The following is a 23273-nucleotide window of genomic DNA, read 5'->3' as shown; positions in this document are numbered from 1 at the left end:
CACACATGCCCTAGGGCTGAGTCCTGGCCCAGGTCTGAATGTTGATGGCGGAGAGGCACCCTCCGCCCCCTCCCCTCTCACCCGGCTCACGTGGCCTTACTCTGCAGGGTCGCTAGCGGGCTCAGTTGCGGTCAGGAGGGTAAACAAGAATGTGGCGCTGGCTTCCTGCTCCTGGCCCAGCTGCTGCTCTGAAGAATCTGAAAAAGATGGCTTTGGCAGAGAGGGTGCCCTGGTGACTGAGGCGGCATGAGGCTGGCTGGCCACCTGAGAACTGGGGTCTTCCCACACCCGACAGTCAGAGGATGGGCACAGTGGCGAGGCGTTCAGGCCTCCCTCCAGGAAGGAGAAGAATTTCTCCAGCCCCCCCGCCCCCGCTGCCCTCGGCCTTGGGAGGTCTGGTCACCTCTGTATCCGGCTCTCCGGAGATCTGAGTGTCTTCTGACTTCTGCTCCGCAGCAGGTGGCGGCGCTGGCTTCTCCTCAGGCTCTGAGTGGGCTGTTTGTCCATCCCAGGGACACTGAGGGAGATGGTAACTCACTTGGTGAGCCACCCCCACCATCCCGCTGGTCTCCCCTTTCCAGCCTCCCCTGCTTTTCTTGGGGCGGCCTCTGTAGGTAAAATATAGGACACCCAGTGAAATTTGAATTTCAGAATAAATGGTCATTTTTTCAAGCATATCTCAAACATTGAACAAGCCACACTCATACTTTAAAAAGTGTTTGTTTTTCATCTGAAATTCAAATTTCACTGGGGTGTCTTGTGTTTTATCTGGCAACCCTACCAAAGCTATACAGTAATGGTATCTTGTCAACTGAATTCTTGCAAATGCAAGGTGTTCCTGGTAACTTTGCTTGGAAACTTTGCTTTAGAAACATCTCCAAAAGAAATAAAAATAATTCACACAGAGGTCCATAGTAGCCAAATGACAGCCAGAAGAAAAACTGAAACTTGCCTAAAGGGCCCAAATACAAGGAGAGGGAAGTAAGCAATGACTTATGATTGCGATAGAATGCAATCCACTCTGAGGTTAATGGTCTCCAGTAAACACTGGTCCACCAAACTCTGTCCTTGAGCCAAGCATTACGCTGGATACTGAGACCATACAGATAGATGATTGTGACCAAGTTCTGCCCAGAAGCCCCCAGAGATGGGGGGCAGGGGTGGCCTAGGCTCTCAGATGCCCACTGTGTTAGGGACATGTGCCATCCAGAAGCCTGTAAAGAAAGCCTTGACTGAGAGGGCCACTTGGCTTAGGAGATCCAGAAAGACTCCACCAGTGGGTGCTGCTTGATCTACGAGTGGGGTGTCTTGGCCAGAGAAGGAAGAAGGGCAATCCAAAAGAGGAAGTGGCTTGGGCAGGACGATGCCAACGGACATTACACATTCAGACGGGGGTGCTCCCACTGAGAGCCAGGGTGAGCAGGCCTGGGCTGTGGCCTCCAGGGGACAAGGAAGAGTTGAAGTAGGAGATAGATGGGCCCCTGGGCCAGAGACCTGGTGTTTGTCAAGTGGAGTAAAACTGAAGCTTTGTCCTCAGCCAGGTGAGAACCATGCCCCATTTCCTTCCTCCATTGATATGGAGGGAATGAAGTAGTGGTGGGGAATTTGTGACAGCAAAGACAGAAATGAGACTTTTCTGATAACTAAGAAAAAATGAACAGGCTGGGAACCAGCACAAACAGGCCTCAAACAGTCAGGCAATCTTGGGTATTCGTTAGTGTTACAAAAGCTAACAAACAGCTTGTAGCTGGACTTGTCCTTCACAAAGCTAAACGGAGCAAATTACTGACTCCACGTGAATCACACTCTGCACCCGGCACTCTTCTCCCCTACACTCTTCCATAGCGTTCTTCATTTCAGAAAGACGGTCACGGGCTGAGAACCAGAAAAGACTAGTCCCAGTTACCATCTGCCTGATGCCAGCTGTGGCTGTTTTGAAATTTAAAAAAAAAAAAAAAAATCTATTTCTCTTTTAAAATTTTACGTATTTATTTTGGCTGCGCTGGGTCTTCATTGCTGCACACGGGCTTTCTCGAGTTGTGGCCACCAGGAGCTTGTCTTTGCTGCAGTACTTGGGCTTCCCATTGTGGTGGCTTCTCTTGTTGCAGAGCACAGGCTCTACGAACACAGGCTTAGTTGCTCCGCGGCATGTGGGATCTTCCCAGATCAGGGATCAAACTGGAGTTCCCTGCATTGGAGGGTGGATTCTTAACCACTGGACCATCAGGGAAGTCCCTGTTTTGAAATCTTGCAAAAGGAAAAAAAAAAAAAAAAAAACCCGCAAGGCTTTCCTTAGGATATAAAACCTCTGTCTTTTCTGGGGGCACAGTTCTTGAGGTGCCGGCCTGCGGTTTCCTCTCTGCCTGGCAAAGAACAAAGCTACTCTTCTTTTTTTCCTCCAAACCCTGTCTCCGTATTTCTAGTCAGCATCAGTGAACCGGGAGCCAAGATTTTAGCGTCAGTGTGGGAGATCTTTGGGTGTTTGTGTTGATTGTCTGAGCCCGTGGCTGGGCAGATGGATGGCAGGAGGAGACCCTGGGGGCAGAAGCTCAGGGCCTTGAGGGTGAAGGAGAGTGGCATTCATGACTGCTGCCTGTGATAAGTGTCTACTCTGAGTTGTACCGTGGAAGGTGACCATGAGACACTGTCAGGCCACAAACGCAGGCCTCACATGGTTTGCATATGCTACGCACCAATGCACCACACAGAGTCGCCCAATAGAATACAGGATGCCTGGTTAAATCTGAGTGCCAGATACACAATGAGTTTTGTTTCAGTATGATGATGTTCCAAATATTGCAAGGGACATACTTGTCCTGCAAGATTATTATTTATTGAATTTGGGACGTGATTACGTTAAATAGAAAATTCATTGTTTATCTGACATTCAAATTTAACCAGGAATCCTGCATATTTTTGTGGGCAACCCTAACGCCACGCCCACCTATTGGTGCCCATCAGAGGAAACTGGGAGGCATGAACAGCTTTCTGGCTAGAATTAGTAACCAGAAAGTATTGGAGAAGATGATTGGAGATATAGGAGAGTATCTGAATAATAAGAAATATGGAAAGTTGTAACACGATAGGGAGTCCAGGGTCACTAGTTCTTTGACTTCCCTTTGGTTCCACATCAGACTCAGCTTGGCTGTCTAACAGCCGACTGTATGAAAGCTCTCTCCCCCAGGCCATTGAGCACTTTCCCAGAGAATGCCTGGCATTCCCTTGGTGCCCCATCAGGGTCCCACTGGCCAAGCCAGTGATTGAGGTGATTAATTCAGATTTAGACAGAAGACAGCTCCAAGCTGAAAATCCATAGACCCACGTTGGAGTCTCGCTCTGCAGTTCAAAGATGGGGCAGCCCCAAGCACTCAGGTTCAGTTTCCTAGCCTATAAAATGGGTATCAGTTCAGTCGCCCAGTTGTGTCCGACTCTTTGCGACCCCATGGACTACAGCACACCAGGCTTCCCTGTCCATCACCAACTCCCAGAACCTCCTCAAACTCATGTCCATTGCATCGGTGATACCATCCAGCCATCTCATCCTCTGTCGTCCCCTTCTCCTCCTGCCCTCAATCCCTCCCAGCATCAGGGTCTTTTTCAATAAGTCAGTTCTTTGCATCAGGTGGTCAAAGTATTAGAGTTTCAGCTTCAGCATCAGTCCTTTCAAAGAATATTCAGGACTGATTTTCTTTAGGATGAACTGGTTGGATCTCCTTGCAGTCCAAGGGACTCTCAAGAGTCTTCTCCAACACCACAATTCAAAAGCATCAATTCTTCAGTGCTCAGCTTTCTTTATGGTCCAACTCTCACATCCATACATGACTACTGGAAAAACCATAGCTCTGACTAGACGGACCTCTGTTGACAAAGTAATGTCTCAGCTTTTTAATATGCTGTCTAGCTTGGTCATAGTTTTTCTTCCAAGGAGCAAGTGTCTTTTAATTTCATGGCTACAGTCATCATCTGCAGTGATTTTGGAGGGCCCCCCCCCACCAATAAAGTCTCTCACTGTTTCCACTGTTTCCCCATCTATTTGCCATGAAGTGATGGGACCAGATGCCATGATCTTAGTTTTCTGAATGTTGAGTTTTAAGCCAACTTTTTCACTCTCCTCTTTCACTTTCATCAAGAGACTCTATTTCTTCTTCACTTTCTGCCATAAAGGTGGTGTCATCTGCATATCTGAAGTTATTGATATTTCTCCCGGCAATCTTGATTCCAGCTTGTGCTTCAGCCAGCCCAGCATTTCACATGATGTATTCTGCATATAAGTTAAATAAGCAGGGCGACAATGTACAGCCCTAATGTACTCCTTTCCCAGTTTGGAACCAGTCTGTTGTTCCACATTCATTCTGTTGCTTCTTGACCTGCATACAGGTTTCTCAGGAGGCAGGTCAGGTGGTCTGGTATTCCCATCTCTGTCAGAATTTTCCACAGTTTGTTGTGATCCACACAGTCAAAGGCTTTGGCAAAGTCAATAAAGCAAAAGTAGATGTTTTTCTGGAACTCTCTTGCTTTTCCAATGATCCAACAGATGTTGGCAATTTGATCTCTGGTTCCTCTGCCTTTTCTAAATTCAGCTTGAACATCTGGAAGTTCACGGTTCACATATTGCTGAAGCCTGGCTTGGAGAATTTTGAGCATTACTTTCCTAGCATGTGAGATGAGTGCAATTGTGCGATAGCTTGAGCATTCTTTGGCATTGCCTTTCTTTGGGAATGAAATAAAACTGATTTTTTCCAGTCCTGTGGCTACTGCTGAGTTTTCCAAATCTGCTGGCATATTGAGTGCAGCATTTTCACAGCATCATCTTTTAGGATTTGAAATAGCTCAACTGGAATTCCACTCCACAAATATTCAGTGAGCCTTGATTTTGTACCGGGCCCTGCCCTGAATGTGGAGAGGATACAAAAAGGAATTCCCTCCTTTGGGGAGTCTGTTATGGACCTCATATAAGGATGCCAGGGGTCAGTTACTACATATTCTACCAGGAGCTATGCGTGTGACCATCAACCTGGACAACCAGTTGACCAGAGCAACTCAGTCATAGAGGTGGAATCAGCTCCACTTTTCATAAGAGAAAAGCGAGACTCGAAGAGGCTAAGTAACTTGGCTGTGGTCTCAGAAGACAAAGGTGGGGTTCAGAACCAGGGCTTTCTGAGTTCCAGTCTGATGGCTGTCAGAGTTTGGCAACTTGCCAGTCACGTGGTGGGAGCACATGGGCTGGCGGTGGGAGTGGGGAAGGCAGCCTTCTCAGGACCATTCAAGCCAAGGCCTTCAAGCCTCTTCATTCAAGCGTGAAGAGGTGGCAGGTCACAGGGGCTCAGGACTCAGGACTCAGAGGCGGGGGAGGGGTGGGGGCTGGGTAGGGAGCTGTCCTGTGCGAGAGTGAAGTCTACACCCAGGGCCATGGGGATCAGTGTGAACCCTGTGGTTGGGTCCAGGATTCGTACTGGGGGTGGGGGGTGCTGAGGGCTCATGCTTGCCTCAGGCCACCCAGGTGCCACTGCTTTCGACTCACCCTGGCCCTCTCTTTCCTCCAGGGTGCTCAAAGCTCTCCAGGAGGCTGTGAGCTGCCATGGGCCAGGCTGGAGGAAAGCATCACCCCTCTTCATCCCTCATGTGCCTGGACGCTGGGAGGAGAGCTAAATACGACTGCTTCCGCCTCCACCCTCAGAGCTCAGACTACCGTGTAAATGTGTGTGTCCAACAGACAGACTGCGAGCTTTAAGGTGCTGCGAGGGGTCTGCACATGGTCTGGAGAGTTAGAAAGGTGGGCGTGGTCAGGTCTACCTGTAAATAACTATTGTTCACTGAGTACTTATCATGTACTATGCACTTTACTCATATCATTTCCTCTCATTCTCATCAAAACGACAAGATGGGGACAGCTATTCCCCACTTTTCCAAAGTTCACTTTATGCCACTTGCTTTTATGAAAAGACCTAACACTAGCACCTGTTCTTGCTAACTGAAAGAAATTTTCAGTTTTAGGAAACTGGAGAAAATTCTCATTTTTAGGAGAAAAGGTAAGCAGCAAAAACAGCGTTCAGCGTTGGTTTTGCAGGGAGCAGTTTTGGAGGCAGCTTGCACTCCAAGCAGCCAGAATAGCCCTGCCAAGCAACTCCACCAGAAACTGCACCCATCGCAGCACCGTGAGCATCTGTGCTCCACCTCGATTTATGCTATGCCTCTGTTAGCAAGCTGTTGTGTCCTAAGGTAACTGCTTCACTTTACACCATTTCGGTTTACAAAAGGTTTCACAGGAATGCTCTATTTTCTGATATCTGGGAAGCCTATAGTTTTTTTTTTTTAATGTTTATTTATTTATATTTGGCTGTTTTGGGTCTTTGTTGCTTCATGGGCTATCCTCTAGTTGCAATGAGTGGGGGCTACTCTCCAGTTGCGGTGCACGAGCTTCTCATTGTGGTAGCGTCTCTCGTCGTGGAGCACAGGCTCTAGGGCCCGTGGGCTCAGTAGTTGTGGCCCAGGGGGTTAGTTGCCCGGGGCACGTGGGATCCTCCTGGATCAGGGATTGAACCCTTGGGACAGGCGGGTAGGAAAGACTGAGCAGATGTGACACTTGAGCCAAAGCCACACCTAATCAAGGCGGAACTCAGCAGGTGAGGACCTTGCAGCAGCTCAAGGCCTGCGCTGGGTCTCTGGACCCTACACTGGAGACCTGGCCAGCAGCCTCACCCTGGAGTCCTCATGAGTGCCAGCAAGCAGTCTGGACCAGCAGGGCTCTGGGTTGCAAATAAGAGAAAACAGCACTGGGTAATTTGAGCAAACAAGGAAGGATACTGGGGAGTCACGGAACTCTGAGGAAGACTCAAAGGGCCGGAGATGTGGGATGCTGGCTGCCAGAACCACATGAGGACCCCACCACAGGACCCAACCGGAGTGCTCTGTCATCTCCACACTGGACCACAGAGGTCCAGGGCTGCCACCGGGCCTGTGAGGCCTTCACCTCACTGCATCCTCAACAATCCTTCCCTCTCCTCCTGGTCCTCGGTCCAGGTCCTCATGCAGTCTGACTGGTTAACTCAGGTCAGATGCGCATGTTCTGGTCACTGGGATCAGGGCAAGCAAGTATCTGACCCCTTCATGCCCAAGGAGAAAAGCAGGTCTTGCTATTGGGCCATTTGTAGGGGTTGACACTCTCGGCAGCCAAAACCTGATAACATCCATTACACGACTGCATGGACAATGGGAAGGCATCAAAGGGTGTTTTTCTCATGGCTGCTTTTATTTTTGGGGGGGTTGTGCTGGGTCTTTGTTGCTGCACGCAGGCTTTCTCAAGTTGCAGCGAGCAGGGGCTACTCTTCATTGTGGGCTTCTCATTGCGGTGGCTTCTCTTTCGCAGAGCACAGGCTCTAAGCACATGGGCTAGCAGCTGCACACGGGCTCAGTGTAGCTCGTGGGCTCTAGAGCACAGGCTAGGCAGCTGTAACACACTGGCTTAGTTGCTCTGCAGCATGTGGGATATTCCTGGACCAAAGATCAAACTCGTGTACTTAGAGGTACAATAGAATATACAAAAATGTATATATTACATTTTATCCATTCATCCATCGATGGTTATTTGTGCTATTTCCAACTTTTGGCAACTGTGAATAATGTTCCTATGAACACGGGTGGCATAAATCTTGAGACCCTGCTTTCACTTCTTTTGGATATTGTACCCAGAAGTGAATTGTATCAATATACATTTTTGTTATATACAATAGGTACGATGGAATATTATCCAGTCTTCAAAAGGAATTGATTCTGACACATGCTGTCACATGGATGAACCTTGAAAACAGGGTAAGTGAAATGAGACATAAAGGAATGTTGCTGGTGATTCAGTGGTTAAGAATCCACCTTCCAATGTAAGATCCCGTGTGCCACAGGGCACCTAAGCCAGAGTGGCACAGTGAAGACCCAGTGCAGCCAAAGTAAAAATAAAGTTTCAAAAACTTTTAAGAAAGAAATGAGACACAAAAGGGCAAACATTCTCTGGCTCCTCATGGACAGAAAGTAGGATGGTGGGTGCCAGAAGCTGAGGCAATAGGGAATAGGGAATTACTTACTGTCTAACAGGGACAGTTTCACTTTGGGAGGATGAAAAGGTTCTAGAGATGAATGATGGTGATGGCTGCACAGCATGGTGAGTGTGTTTAATGCTACCAAACTGTACACTTAAGATGCTTAAAATGGTAAATTTTATGTTATGTACTTTGTCACAATAAATTAAAAAAAAAAACCAAACCACCACTCTGGACTTGCCTGATGGTACAGTGGACAGAAATCCACATAATACACAGGGCTGTTGTTAAGGACTGAGTCAGATAACGTGTGGGATTATTGTATCAAAGGGTTTTAAGCAGGAGAGAAACAGCATCATATTTTGTCTCTTAGAACTCATTCTAAGGAGATCCACTAGGAGGCCAGGGCAAATGTCCAGGGGCCATAGTGGTGGGATGGAGGGGTGTTGAGGAGGTTTTGGCTGATGGGATGGGGTGAAGGAGAGGGTAGACCTACAGATGACCCCAGGTTCCTGGCTGTGTGACTGGGTCAGCAGGTGGTATTGATAATAACAGGAGCACAGAAAAAGACACGTTGGTGGATGAGCTGAATTTGAGATGACTTCTGAGTTCAGATAGTTTTAGAAGACAGTTCTAGATTCCAGTTTGAGCTCAGTAGAGACGTATGGTTTGGAGATAAAGACTAGTAAAATCTTGAGACTTCCCTGGTAGTGGAGTGGTTAAGAATCCACCTTCCAATGCAGGGGATGCAGGTTCGATCCCTGGTCAGGGAACTAAGATCCCACATGCCGCTGGGCAACTAAACCCACAGACCACAACTAGAGAGCCTGTGCACTGCAATTAAAGAAGCCTGCAAGCTGCAAGGAAGACTCAGTATAGCAAAAAAAAAAAAACAAAAAAACACCTAGGCAGTCTTGAGCAAGGAGGTGGCGCATTTACTCTAAAAACGAGGAGGCAAGAGCAAGCATAGAAAGGATGAGGAAAGGGAGTGGGTGTGCCACCTGCATAAAGATGCATTTATGTCCCTGGGCCTCCTCTGGCCTGGTGGGAGAATTCCTGGGAATCACAGCTTTGACTAGCTCCCCAGGGCATTCTGCACCCACTGCTGTCGAGCACCCAGGCTGAGCCAGTGAGGAACTGGCTCCTTCACAGGAATCTGTCAGGAAGAGGAAGCAGGGTAAGAGCTGGACTCAGGAAGGGGTGGAGGGTTGGTGCCCAGGTGCTAAGAGTGGAGCTCTTAGCAGCCTCACCCCAGCCCGACTTCTTTCCTGCTGGGACATGAGGGTATGGGGCTCCCCTTCTTGGAGGACTGGACAGAAAACACAGACCTGGGGGTGGGAGTGATCTACCACAGGGCTACTGGAAGCCAGGCTGGCAGTCCCCCTTAAAAACAGACAAGCAGCCCAAAGAAAGCATGGTTTCCTGGGTCCCACACCCTCAGCTCTGCTTTGAGCCAACAAAAGAAAAGAGTCTATGAACAGGCAGAAACTTTTTTTGTTTGTTTTAATTTTGAAAAGAAGTCCCAGTTTTCTCTTCAACTCTATTCTTAGTTTTTCAGGGACAGAGAAAAGTCTGTAGTAACAACATCAACTGAACATCATCTGGTGACTTCCGGCTTTCAGGACAAAGACATTTCCCAGGAGTTGTCCTGCCAGTCAGCGAGGACAACTCTCCAGGTACAGTCCAGTTCAAGGGCGTCTGGGTTCACCCTGGCAAAGGGGCTTGCGTGACAAAGCATGAAGCACCGGACAGGTAGCCTAGGGCTCCTCAGCCTTGCAGAGCCTAATTGATACCCACCAGGCCTGTGCCATTTAAGGGACCCTAACCAAGCAAACACTCATCTTCCCTGATGTCCTCTGCTATCCACTAGCCCCTCTGCACTCCTCTTAGCTTCTACTTCCATGAATCCATAATCATCAAAAGGTACAGTGGCCTGGGCTACAGCGGAAGCTGTGGTTGGGCAGCCATTGCAAGCTCACCTTTTACCAACATTGAGAAAAGAGAAACAAGGGAGGGGGCATGCGGCTCACCAGAGACAATGAGATGACCCCTTCCTCCCCCGAGCTCAACTCCTAGTACCTACCTCAGGCAGGGTCCTCGTGTGAGAGGACGCTAAGGAAGCTGAAAGTTAAAGCTGCTCTCAACCTGGCCCCTTTCTGGCACGTGAGGAAAGCTTCCTAGAACTTTACAAAACACTAAGGTCACCAGGACCATACAACCCCAAAGTTTTTCTTCTAGAGCTGAGTAGACTGTACACTTTGTAAAAAACAGGTATGAGTAACAAGAGCAGGCGCCTTCAGCCATGGGCCCCTTCCCGGGCCACTGCAGGCATCGCCCCAGAATCCCTGAGCCTCAGGTTCTACGTTTTCTCGAGACACCTTCTTCACCTCAAGCAGCCGTTGCTCCATCAGCCTGCATTTAACCCAACATCTCAGCAGCAACACATAGAACTATAAAATACAGCTTCCTTGTAGTAGACATTTACCGTCTGAGACGCAACCAAGGCCTCCCTCTCTCCTACAAAAAAGACTCTATAGGCCCAGGGTCCAGATTCTTCCTCACAGATAGTACTTCTCCAATCCATGGGTTCAGTGCTCCCGGACCATCTACAGAATCTAAGAGGAAACCCAAGCTTCACTACCTAGATGGGCTCAAGGAGGGGAACCAAGCCCCAGCAGAGATGACTCAGTAGAGAAAGCCAGAGGCTGGCCATGGCCCCCGCACCTGTCTCCGGTGGGCTGGTGCAGAAGAGCGGCACTTCCCCATAGGAGCAGAGAGGTGCCCTCTCTCCCCCCGACCCCCAGCCCTTTAACCTCCTCTGGCTGGGCCAGTGATGCCTGCTCCCTAGTCTGTGGCCTGACTGGAAATTGGCTGGGATACTCTGGGAGGTGGGGGGAGAGGATGGTAGGTCACTGACGACAGACGGGACACCAATGCGATGCTGAGCCAGGGAGGTCCCCCTTCTGGAAGCTCGGATGGCTGCCGCCGCTGCACCAACCCCCAGAGGACAGGCCCCACGTGCAGCAACAGCACATGCGTGGGGAACAAGACCAGGGCAGGGGACCCCAAGCGTCTTTTCCACAAGGAGAGGGAACTATGTACAACAGGAGGAGGGCAGAGTCTGGCCAGGGACACCCCCACTTCATCTCATTCAACCAGGAGATCAAAGCGCTCAGCGGCTTCAAACTCAGCATTCATGGCCGCGGCCCATTCATCCAGCTCCGATTTCTGGGGGAAGAGAAATGGAGGGCAAGTGAGTGGCGAAGGGGGCACGTCAGCTGTGCGTCTCCACCCATACTCTGCAGGCACTGCCTTTCCACCACAATAGCCAGGGCTGAGCCCCTGCCCTGCCCGTGTCCTGATGTGTCTCCCCGTGTGTCTGGAGTGGTAGCAGAGGAAGACCCCTGCCCCTCACTCACCAAGATCTCCGGCACCTTTTTCTTCTTTCGTTTCTCTTTCACAACCAGAGGGGAGATTCCAGGGAGAGTTGTGTCTGGGGCCCAGGGCTTCACAGAAACCCTGGGGACCTCAGCTAACTTTGAATCCACCACTGGCGAGACTCCAGCCAAGTCTTCAGCTGCCAGCAGCCCCTCAAAGCCAAAGCAGGACTGGCGGCCTGGGGTGGAGGTGGACGCAGAGCCCAAAGTCTCCAGGCGGCTGTACGAGCGCCTGACCTTCTTTGACATTTCCAAGTCTCTGGCGTCCAAGTCTCCTTTCCAGGAGTTGGACTCAGCATTCACGGGGCATAGCACAGGAGTGGAGGGGGCGGTGACAGGGACACTGCAGGTCTGGAAGAGGTCCTCCTTAGTAAGCTTCTTGCTAGGAGGGTTGTTTTCTTTCTCCAATAAAGAAGCGATCTGTAGCAGGACAGAAGAGAGAATGCCTCCCAGTTATTTAACTGTGTTACTGACTTCAAGAAAGGCCCAAGGATCTAAAATGTCCATCCAGTCACTAAGTCCTTTTTGGTCACCTGCCAGGCACTGGGAAGACAGCAGGGAAGAAAACAAAGAATACACACCTGTTTCCACAGGGCTTCCATTCTAGTGGGAAAAAAGACACAGGGGGAATCGTGTCACATGTTAGAGGTGCTAAGCACCTTGGGAAAAAAACAGAACAGGATGGAGTGTACATGGGGTGCACGGGATAGGTGTAGGTCAATGTAGGCCTCACCGAGATACAGGTAGCACTTGAAGGAAGCAAAGGAGTCAGTCATCCAGAGAACTGTCCTAGGCAGAGAACAGAAAGTGCAAAGTCCTGAGGTGAAACTGTGCCAGTCAGGGTCAAGGAACAAGAAGGGCAGTGAGGGTGAAGTGAGAGGGAGTGAGCCGAGGAACTGATGATGGGATTCGAGAGGTAACGCGGGTGTTTTAGGGCATGTTTTGCAGGCCACTATTCAAGGGGAGGCCCAGGGAGCCATGGCAAGGTTGTGAACAGGAAAATGCTTAATCTGACATGTGTATTAAGATGTTCACACACTGGTTTCTCATAATTCCAGTCTCAGCTCTAGAGCTGCTTCCTCAGAGAGATGGTCCTTTACCATGGAACGGAGGCCAGCCCCTCCTTACCTCTGCCTGTCACCCCTTTCCTGGCCAGCGAGATCACTACCTGATTTTGACTGTTTGCTGGTTGGCTGAGACCTCAGCTAGAATGTGCATGTCACACGTGAGCAGGTGTCTTCACCTGTCTGGTTGACCTGGCCTACGCCCAGCACCTTCAGCAGAGCCCTGCATGGAGTAGGTGTTCAATACATAAAGACTCAACTGACTTTCACAAAACTTGACACTGAGCTTTCTGATAACTAAGGTGAGAAACAGGACAAATTTAGTGACCCTTGTGGTTTAAAAGAATTACGTTATCATGAGACATTTCCTGGCTCTAGGCTCTGGGGAATCTATCCCATCAGTCTTAGTAAAAGGGATGCTGAACAAAAGGAGGGTCACCCAGACTACCACTCTGTCAGTCCCTACAGCCATCCAAGTCCTTGCACATTTTTTTGGTCCAATATCTCATGAATCGATCATTCAACCAATAAGAATGGCCACCGTCAGGGAGACAGAAGCCTGCCCTCAAGACAAACAAAGTATTCTTGGCTATTCATAAGGCCTATCGGGAAGGCTTCCGGGAGGAGGTATCCTTTGAGCTGAGTCCTGTGTGATGGGGCTCTCCAGCAGTACTCCAGCAACGCTCTGCTTTTACCTTACTTCATGCACCCAATGTCTCACTTTAGGACTCCTCTGATGTCCTTCTACTTGGTCTTGGAGTCCCCAGAAGGCTTTCTCCAACCCATTCTCCAACCAGACCCAAGAAGGATCTTTCTATAACACCCAAGGCTGCCTCAGTCACTACCTTGAGACTCTCCAAAGCTGCCCACAGAACGAAGGATGAAGTCCAAGTTCATCAGGATCTGCTCCGGCTCAGCACACTCCCTCTCCTGACAAGGTCTACTGCAGACGCACCAAAAGTGCTCTTCCTGAAACTGCGCATTTCCTTGTGGACTCCAGGCGTCTACAAGCACAGCTTCCTTCGCCTGGAGCACTGCTAACTTGTCTTCAAAGACTCAGTTCAAACACCTCTGTGAAACGTTCCCTGAGCTACCTGATCTGGGTTAGGTATCTTTACAGCATCTACTACTTTCTTTATTACAGTCCTCAGCATACTGTGTTATCACTTGTTTTTCTCCCCAGTTGACTACAAGCCTCGTGAGCTACTCAAAGGCAGGTAACATTTCTCATTCATTATATCTTCACGTACAGATCTTCTGCGAATGAGACACCTTTAACAATAACTTCGGCTAAAACAGTTCAAGACATTATAAGTTACTGAGAAAAAGAGGCTAAAAAGAAAAAAAGAGTAGTAAGACCCAGCTCAACTTTAAAAGGAAAATGGTAGAGAATACCAGGGCATTAAACGCACCAAGTGTGTAAGAAGTAAGCAAGCCTGGCAACATATGCAGGTGTCCAAAGGCAAATTGTTTCAAAATACAGCAAAAACAACTCCCTGGGCAGACATGAGTGAGTAAGTGAAAGTTGCTCAGTTGTGTCCAACTCTTCGTGACTCCATGGACTATACAGTCCATGGAATTCTTCAGGCCAGAATACTGGAGTGGGTAGCCTTTCCCTTTGCCAGGGGATCTTCCCAACCCACGAATTGAACCCAGGTCTCCCGCATTGCAGGCGGATTCTTTACCAGCGGAGCCACGAGACATGAGCAGCCATTATATCCCGCCCCAGCTCTAGAGTGTCTGTCCTGGATTCCCCTTAACTAAGAAATGAAAATGAACTTACCCGGGGGCTTCTTCGAGGAGAGTTAATGGATGGGATCTGTGGAGACGAGTTGATCACACAGCCGACTCCCGATCCTGGCTCTCCACCTACAACTCCTCTCTCAGCCCTCACCTCTACAGTATGGGCCACGATCTTCTTCAAGACGATGGGTTTTCTGACTGGAGCCTCCTGAGGCGCCTGGAGAAGAGGAGTGAACATGAGGTCTCTATTAGCCCAGAGGCTTCCAGAGCAGGAGGAACCTGAGGCTCACCTTAGGACAGACTTCCGCAAGGGTGTTTGGGAGATCAGAGCCTGATTTCCGCTGGGACCTCCGCAGAGACCGAGTGGGAGTTGGGGCGCTGGGTCCTGCAATCAGAAAAATTTAGGAGGTAGGGGAGGACTCGGCCTCAGAGTCTAGACAACAGGTTCTGAAGAAAGAGAGAGAATATTCCCAAACAGGCCCTTTGGGGGCGCCTTCCTGGCCAGGAGACGAGAGAGCCTTCGAGGGCGGGGGGGTGGGGTGGCGTTCCTCACCGAACTGCGTCCCTCAAACGGCTTAACCCCCTTTCCCGCGCGCCCCCCTCCGCTCACCGGGGCACTGGACGGCCCCTCCGGACCGGGTTCGTCTCTCGGACATGTCTAGCTTTGGTCTCTATCCCCTCTGCCGCAGGTGCCGCCACCAGAGCGCGCGCCAACCCGAAAGGTAAACGTTCGAATTACCCGCCTTGCCCGGGAGGAAGCGGAAGTGATGTACGGGGGAGGTCCGCGAGCTTCGATCACTCCTTTTTCCACCCTCCTCCATGTCTAGAGTCTACAGGGGAGGGGTCACTGTCACTCTGACGTCATCAGCGCGCGCCGCACCCGGAAGAGACGTGGCAGCCGAGGGATAATCGGAGCGTTGTGAGCTGAAGAGAGCTGGGCGAGAGCTTGGCTGAACGCGGTCTGACCTTCCGCGCTTCGGACCGGCGCTCGCGCCCGTGAGGACCGGTGCCGCAGCCGATTAGTAACACAGAGAGTGGGGTCTGTGGAGAAGGTGGGGGCGGGGCATGGAGGGGGTGGGGCTCAGGAGGGACCTCTGGGGGCGGGGCCGGTGGTATCGGAGAGACTGATGGAGGGGCCTGCCCAAGGATGGGATGCGGGACGAATGCGGGTGTCTCAGGAGGCGGGATTTATGCAGGGGCCGTGGCCCAGAATGTAGAGGGAAGGTGGGCGGGAGTTTGGTGTTGGGGCGGATACGAGCGGTGTCTAGGGAAGTTAATAAGTGAAAACAAACTGGGCTGGTAAATGTGTAGAGGTCAGCAGAACCTGGCTCCCTGCCAACTGTGCCGCTTTCCTCAGGGTCGACTATGGGACTTTGCAAGTGCCCCAAGAGGAAGGTGACCAACCTGTTCTGCTTCGAACACCGGGTCAACGTCTGCGAGCACTGCCTGGTAGCCAATCACGCCAAGGTGGGTGTTCAGAGTAGAGACTGAGCAGGGCGCTAGGTGGGCAAGCCGTACTGACTTTCCTCCAAATTTATGAAAGATCCGGCCCTAGAATGGAAGCTCCGCAAGGGCAGGGACTTAGTTTATTTTGTTCACTGTTGTATCCCCAGTGCTTAAGACAGAGTCTGGCACGTATGTGCTCAATGAATGTTTATTGATTGGTCAAACAAAAGAATGAATCTCCTCTGTGATGACAGAAAAAGAGGCACCTGGGCCTTGGGGAGATGGGCTGTGGAGCCCTGGCTCCAGTTGTGACCCCCTTCTCCCACTTCAGTGCATCGTCCAGTCCTACCTGCAGTGGCTCCAAGATAGCGATTACAACCCCAATTGCCGCCTGTGTAACATACCCCTGGCTGCTCGGGAGACAACCCGCCTCATCTGTTATGGTGAGGCCTGGGCACCTTGGGGGTGGGGATCTGGACAAGACCAGTGTGACTGGTTTCCAGCGGCTCCCCAAGCAGCAGGACAGTGAGACCTTCAAGCTTGGGAGGCTGGAACTCAGATTCTGGTCCCACTAGGTAACTTACCTGCTGTGTGAGCTCAGGCAAGTCACTTTCCCTTTCTAGGCCTTAGTGTTTTTCCCTAAAAACTAAGCTCCTAGCTTCCTCCCTGCCAATCTCTCGGGTGTGGTTGTGGCTGTGAGCAGTAGCTGGCTGTACCTGTAGTGAGCTGAAAGCATGGGGCTCTCAGACGTTCAGGATCCATTTCTAATTCCAACATTACACAGAGAGGAATTGAATTTCCCACAGTGACGTCAGTTAAAAGAAGTCAGCAGAGGCATGTGTCATGGTCTTGACCCGACTCTTCTGTAAGAGCCTTAGCTCCACTTTTTGAAGGAACTAGTGTAAAAGAGTGAGCTTAACATATGTTTCTCACTGTGAGTGTGTGTTTATATATGCATGTGTTAAATGTGCGTTGTGTCTTTACCTGTTAGTGTGTTCATTGGTACTGTGGGTGAGTGAATGGGTCAGTGTTGTACAGGAACATATGAGCGTGTTGTGGGCTTGCAGAATTCCTGGGTGTGAATGCTTGGGTGTTAGCGTACTTGAGTGTATGTGAGAGTTAATGTGCCCATAAGTGTGGATATAGGGGATGGCACTTGTGTTTGACTACATGTATATAAACGTGTACATTTGTGCCGATGGATATGTACACGCATACAGGTACCTGTGTATATGTCTAGTAACCTTTTGAGCTTTTAGCCTAGTGAGTTTGTGATGAGTGCAGGTCCAGAGAGGACTCCCGGAGAGGTTAGGTGGCATATTCTTCTCACCTACCCTGAGCCCCTAGGGGCTGGGCAGCCTGGTAGCATCTGCCTTGTCTTAGTCAGACAGTGGTGGCCAGGAAGACCAAAGTCTTAAGGTACACTGATATAATCAACCTGGGAAGGAGGTTGTGTAAGCCCTGGGCTTACACATATGTGTGCAGATATCTCTGCAGTGGGCTAGTGGACTAGGGGTCCTAAGAGTCTTCCTCATGTCTCTCCTCCACTACTTTGTGGGCTCTAAGATCTGTTCCACTGGGCCTGCCTCAATGAGCGTGCTGCTCAGCTCCCCCGAAACACAGCACCTGCTGGCTACCAGTGCCCCAGCTGCAGTGGCCCCATCTTCCCTCCAACCAACCTGGCTGGCCCTGTGGCCTCTGCGCTGAGAGAGAAGCTGGCCACGGTCAACTGGGCCCGGGCAGGACTGGGTCTTCCTCTGGTGAGAATCTTTCTGCCCTGGGTCCCACCTGGGCCAGAGGGGTGGGTGGGGACAGCACCGGGCAGACTGGTGACATCAGTTCTTTCCTCCAGATTGACGAGCTGGTGAGCCCAGAGCCTGAACCCCTCAACACGTCTGAGTTCTCTGACTGGTCCAGCTTTAATGGTAAGTGGTAGCCTCCACTGCTAATGGGGTCCTTGCCTCCCCACCCTGCTTACCGCTCTCTTCCTGCCCATAGCCAGCGGTAGCCCCGAACAGGAAGAGACAGCCAGCGCTTCTGCTGCCCCAGCCTTCTACAGCCAAGTCCCCCGGCCCCCTGCTTCCCCGAGCCGGCCTGAACAGCACACGGTGATCCACATGGGCAATCCCGAGCCTCTGACTCACGGTGAGCTGGGGAATTGTCCAGGCCAGAGGGGGATAGAATAGGGGGTGGGTATGCGGAGGGACCTCGGCAGTCCACCCACCCACCCACAGAACCCTTCCTGTTCCATCAGACATCACCTCCCCATGATCCCAAGATGCTCTGTCAGGCTGAAAAGGGCCAGGGTCTCCTGCCCTCCCCCATCCCCACCCCTCTCTGGCCCAGTTTCCTGAGCCTGTGGATGCCGGTGGCTCTGCCCCTGCAGCCTCAGCCCCGAGGAAGGTGTATGACACGCGGGATGATGAGCGGGCACCAGGCCTCCACCGGGATTGTGATGATGACAAGTACCGGCGCCGGCCAGCCCTGGGGTGGCTGGCCCAGCTGCTCAGGTACACGGGGTCATGTGGGGCAGGATGCTAGGAACGGGGAGTGGGGGAAGTGAGAGCCAGAGGCCCTGGGGGGACGGTTTCATGATAAAGGAGGCCTATCCTGGGTAATAACGGGACCTGGTGTTGGGGCCCTGCATGGAGGCCTGGGCTGGGGTCTGCCCCTCTCCAGCTCTTTCCTCGCCTGCTGCATATGAGGTTCAGACTCAGTCTCTTGAGGCCCCTTCCCGCTCTGACACCTCCCCGGTCTTTGTGACTCCCCTTACGCCTGACACATTCTGGCTTCCAGAACACAGCTGTTACCTCAGCTGCTTTGAGCTGCACAATCATCCTTGTAGCGGGCAGGCTCAGGGATGAGCCGCCCCCTCTGCCCCCACGGCACATTTGAGGAAACAAGGCTCAGGGCTGGTGGCACTGGGGCCAGAAGACAAGGGTCGTGGCTGGCACTCCTCTCCCAGCCACAGGGCCACCAGGGTCCTAAGGCCTGACCTGACTTTCCCCTCACCCCCCCAGGAGCCGGGCTGGGTCCCGTAAGCGGCCGCTGACCCTGCTGCAGCGGGCGGGGCTGCTGCTGCTGCTGGGGCTGCTGGGCTTCCTGGCCCTGCTGGCCCTCATGTCTCGCCTGGGCCGGGCTGCTGCTGACAGCGACCCCAACCTGGACCCACTCATGAACCCTCACATCCGTGTGGGTCCCTCCTGAATCCTTGCCTATGGCTGGGCCAGCCTAGGACCTGGGGGCCTGAGGAGGTGGGTAGGGGAGGCTGTCTGGGGGGGCCCTTCTCTGTTCCTCTCTCTCAAGCCTGAGACACTAAGATCCCAGACCCAAAGTCAAGTCCACCAGAGTGGTTGCAGGCTAGGCCTGGGGTCCCTGCGGATCAAGCATTTGACCTGCTCCTCCTGGGTCTGCAGCTTCCCCCCCCTCCCCATTCTTCCCGCCAACCAAAAGGAGCCAACAGGTGGAAATAAATGATAGACTTTATTAAAACACCCGAAGCAGCCTTTTCCTTCCCCCTTCTCAGCCCGGGTCCCAGGCTTCAGTGGCTCTCTTCCCGGTACTGGATGGCGAGAAACTCCAGGGACAGGCGGTTGAAGAACATGGCCCCGTTGAGCACTGGGCAGAGGAGAGAGCCCCCATCAGCCTTGCCTGCCCCCTCCTTGCTGTGTCTCTGCGTTCCAAAGCTTCCCCCTCCCCCTAAGTCCACGTCCCTTCCCTACTCACTCAGGATGGTCAGGGAAAAGCAGCGAAGAAACTTGTCATATGTCATCTCCGCGTAGAGTGACCCCATGGCGGCCCAGCAGATGCTGATCACCTGGGAGAACTGTAGGCCCCATCCCTTGGGAAAGTGGCCCCTGACACAACAGTGGCGTTTCCATCAGCCCCTGGGCCTCCCCAGACCACCTCTCGAGCCCCCGCCCCAGCCTACCATCAGGACGACGGTGTAGCGGAAGCTCATGCGGTCGTAGCGGTAGGTGACCCAGAAGTTGTGCACGTCGCTGGCAAAGACAGCCAGGTGTATGAAGAAGAGCATCAGCGCGGCCATGGTGAGAATCATGCCTTGTGGGAAGAAGAGCACAGCCACACGGTCCCGCCAGCGCATCATGGCAGGAGTACAGACTCAAGGCGGGTGGCAGAGCTTGAGCAGCGGACACTGTCCAGGAAGAGCAGCCAATCCCTCCGGTTCTAGAGCACCCAGTCTGGAATAGCCGTGGGATTCTAGAATAAGAAGGACATTGTAGAGAACAAGATTCTAGAACATGAGCTGGTTCCAGCCAGTACAGGGGTGTTTCATGGGTGGCCAGGGCAGCTCTGAATTGGTGGAGGGCGCCGGGCTAAACGTACAGAGCAGGGGGCCCTATCGTGCAGAGGAAGGGACAGCGCTCCTCATCCCAGTTTGTGCTGTGGTGTGAGTCTTCTCACTGAGTCCGCAACATGTCCACGCAGGAGGTAGTGTGGTCACGTTCCACAGATGAAGAACTGGGATCCAGAAAAGGGGAGGGGCATGTAGATCCTCAGGATGTCTTAGGTGCGTGAGAGGTCAGATGTGATCCCATCTGACCAGGTGAGGGCAGGCCTGAGCTGGATCACAAGCTACAAGTATTTGTTCCAACTCCTGATGTAAGGGAAGGGACCTTCTCACAACCTCCCAGGCATGGCCTGAAGAGCAACTGGCTTTTCCATCTTCTCCTAGATGTTCTTCCAACATATGATGCTGACCAGCTGTCCCCTCTGCTACCTTCCCACGCTTAGCATCTTCACACCCATCGCCTCTACTCTGCCAGGAGTCCCAGGAGAAAGCTGGGATTGGTGGCACAAAGCCTATTTTACACACAGACCTGGGGCACAGAGAGGGATTGTCTGCTCAAGTTTTCACAGACAGTAAGGGACTTGGTACTGAGACTAAGATCCAGTTCTACCCAAGGCTGTGGAATGGGCAAGAACAGAAGCCAAGAAAAGAAAATTGTGATACCTCCAGGACTGTCAACAAAATAAGGCCGAAAACTGGCCCAAAATGGTGTGGAGGGACGTGCAATCTCCCAGGAACTAAAGTAGAAAAAGTTGATTTTGAACTTGGCCAGCCCCATTTCCTCCTGCCTGACTGCCCCAGAAGTCCGGTCCCGGGCCTGGCCAAGATCTGAAATCTCCTGCCTTTGGAAGGAGTAAGGTTAGAACCTGACCCCATCAACCATGGTTGCTGCCCAGTGTCATTAATCACAAAACCCTCAGACCTCATCTTAACACATTGAAGGGGTGATGTCTGTTCCCCCGCTGTGTTTACACTGTTGAAATACTTGTTCACACTTTAGTTTTCATTTGAATACAGATGAACTTTTTTTTTTTTTTTTGGTTAGGTCTCCTACCTCAATGCCATTTTAAAAAGTTATCCAAGTAGAGTATGTTCTTGAGGAAGACTTGCATGACACACAAGCATACAGAGGACTCTTCCTCCACACCCCTCCCCCCACAGAAGTAACCCCTTCAACAGTTTGGTGAGTGGGCATCTTTTGAGTCCCTTGACGTAACTTCATACACCTGCATGTATGTATCTACATGCATAATTTTTAAAAATCATGCCACACATATTGTTAAAATATGATTTTTTAAAAGTTAACATGGGACTTCCCTGGTGGTCCAGTGGCTAAGACTCCGTATTCCCAATGCAGGTGGCCTGGGTTCAGTCCCTGGTCAGGGAACTAGATCCTACATGCCACAGCTATTACCAGGCACAACCAAATAAATATTTTAAAAGTTAAAAATATACTTGAATAAACACAACTAAGATATATTAACGCTTCAGTGAAGGGGTTTCCCCCTCACTCATGTGTAATGCATCATGAAGAGCTAGGTATTGATAGGCATTTAAAGAAGAGTGTTAGGCCATGATTACTAGATATAAGATTGGTTGATGTCCTACAGGGCAATAAAAAACTTGAGGTTATTTTTCCACTGGATATTTCCACTGGAGATGATTCACATCTCTCCAACACTATCTAAATAGCAAGATTAAAAACAAATGTACACTTCTATGGGTAATTAAGGAAATGGCAACCCACTCCAGTATTCTTGCTTGGAAAATCCGATGGGTGGTGGAAACTGGTAGGCTACAGTCCATGGGGTCGCAAAGAGTCGGACACGACTGAGCAACTTCATATGGGTAATTAAGTAGTCCTTGGGTGGGCTTGTGACACAATGCCCCAGTATGATACTGGGAGGTCATGCTACACTGTCTTTATTCCAACTGTTGGATAATTTTTCATAACAGTATTCTGTGATTTTTTAAGTTTATAGATTTCCTGGAGTAGATCTAAATCTTTATACTTTTGTCTTCATTTTTCTTAAGATTATAGCTTCTTAAGCTGAAATCTTCATATATATATATATATTTTTTTTTTAGACAGTCTCTGAATATCCCATAGATTTAGGGGTCAACAAACTTTCTGTGAAAAACAAGATAGTAAATGGTTTAGGTTTTGCCCGCGCCAAAGAATAAATAAAGTGGTTTCCATTCCACTCCGGACACCCAACCCATAATATGTTTCAAAGACCACACTGACAAAGTCTTTTCTCCTTTTTCATCCATTCAAACTCAGTGTCTCAATTTGAACTCCCAAGTCTTTCCTTACCTTCAGCTCTTTACTTCAGTGAACAGCTGTACATTTGTCCCAATCAGAAACCTGAGAATTACCTTCAACACCTCCACCTAACCCCTCAAGGCAGCGCATTTCAACAGTCACTTGAAAGAAACAAAGTCTGTCAGTAGTGCATGCGCTGTAGCCTGGCCAGACTCCTCCGTCCATAGGATTTCCTAGGCAAGAATACTGGAGTGATTTGCTATTTCCTTCTCCAGGGCATCTTCCCAACCCAGGGGTGGAACCCAGGTCTCCTGCATTGCAGGCAGATTCTTTACCACTGAACCACCAGGGAAGCCTTATCAGTGACTTAAGATCTACCAAGTGTGTCTTCTCAGGGTATACAGGAGTTCTCAAATTTAAGTGCATCAGAATTACTTAAAGACTTAAAAAAAGAAGCTAGGTCTCAGGGGAGCCCAGAGTCTTTACAACTCGCCGCAGGTAATTCTGAAGGCTATTCTGATGCGCGTCAGAGGACCAGGCCATGAGAGACACTTCCCTTGAGGCACTGTGGTGGTCCTTTAGTCCCTAAGTCGTGTCTTTGAGACGCCATGGACTGTAGCCCGCCAGGCTCCATGGGATTTTCCAGGCGAGAATATATGCATTTAACCCTCACAGCCCCCTTGTTAAATATGTACCCCGATGTTAGGAATGAAGGAAAAAGCTGCTGCCCACCCCCTCTCCCCTCAACAAGGCCGTGGCAGGATGCCAGGCACACGCTCTCTGGCTCCACTGGCCCGCGCTCCCTCCACTGCCTGCATCTAGCGACATAGGGTGGAAGCCACGACTCGTCCTCCTTCCGGGAAGACAGCGACCCAACCAGTTTCGCAAAATCCTTCCATCTGAGAAGCTGGAGAAGGGAGTGAGGGGGTGCGGGGGTGGGAACCCAGGGCTTTCCCGGAACCTCTGAGCTCGGGG

At 51.0% G+C, this 23273-nt stretch overlaps 3 protein-coding genes across 7 annotated transcripts; 1 reads left to right on the top strand and 2 right to left on the bottom strand.

The window, feature by feature from the left end:
* Positions 1–9503: 9503 nt before the first annotated feature.
* Positions 9504–15026, bottom strand: CDCA5 (cell division cycle associated 5). Its single transcript, XM_070360194.1, has 5 exons — positions 14885–15026; positions 14565–14659; positions 14315–14491; positions 11450–11887; positions 9504–11258 (listed from the first exon to the last, which is right to left on the bottom strand). Exons 1-5 carry the CDS (start codon positions 14928–14930, stop codon positions 11178–11180), a joined length of 837 nt encoding a protein of 278 aa, XP_070216295.1. The 5' UTR covers positions 14931–15026; the 3' UTR covers positions 9504–11177.
* A 117-nt stretch (positions 15027–15143) lies between these two features.
* On the top strand, positions 15144–19214 carry ZFPL1 (zinc finger protein like 1). Of its 5 annotated transcripts, none has more exons than XM_005894068.3 (8): positions 15144–15313; positions 15632–15741; positions 16052–16163; positions 17287–17480; positions 17573–17645; positions 17719–17865; positions 18107–18230; positions 18741–19214. In XM_005894068.3, exons 2-8 carry the CDS (start codon positions 15640–15642, stop codon positions 18925–18927), a joined length of 939 nt encoding a protein of 312 aa, XP_005894130.1. In that variant the 5' UTR covers positions 15144–15313; positions 15632–15639; the 3' UTR covers positions 18928–19214. The 5 variants fall into 5 exon arrangements, with proteins under 5 accessions (XP_005894130.1, XP_070216290.1, XP_070216292.1 ...); XM_070360189.1 differs by having other exon boundaries at positions 15144–15326; XM_070360191.1 differs by having other exon boundaries at positions 15148–15270.
* TMEM262 (transmembrane protein 262) lies at positions 19215–23251 on the bottom strand. Its single transcript, XM_005894070.2, has 4 exons — positions 22350–23251; positions 19652–19941; positions 19447–19546; positions 19215–19338 (listed from the first exon to the last, which is right to left on the bottom strand). Exons 2-4 carry the CDS (start codon positions 19826–19828, stop codon positions 19262–19264), a joined length of 354 nt encoding a protein of 117 aa, XP_005894132.1. The 5' UTR covers positions 19829–19941; positions 22350–23251; the 3' UTR covers positions 19215–19261.
* Positions 23252–23273: the final 22 nt, after the last annotated feature.

This window comes from Bos mutus, chromosome 22 (genome assembly GCF_027580195.1).
Source record: "Bos mutus isolate GX-2022 chromosome 22, NWIPB_WYAK_1.1, whole genome shotgun sequence".
In the NCBI taxonomy this organism is placed as follows: domain Eukaryota; kingdom Metazoa; phylum Chordata; class Mammalia; order Artiodactyla; family Bovidae; genus Bos; species Bos mutus.
The sequence above is the reverse complement of the archived record's forward strand: the minus strand, read 5'-3'. Positions and strand labels throughout refer to the sequence as shown.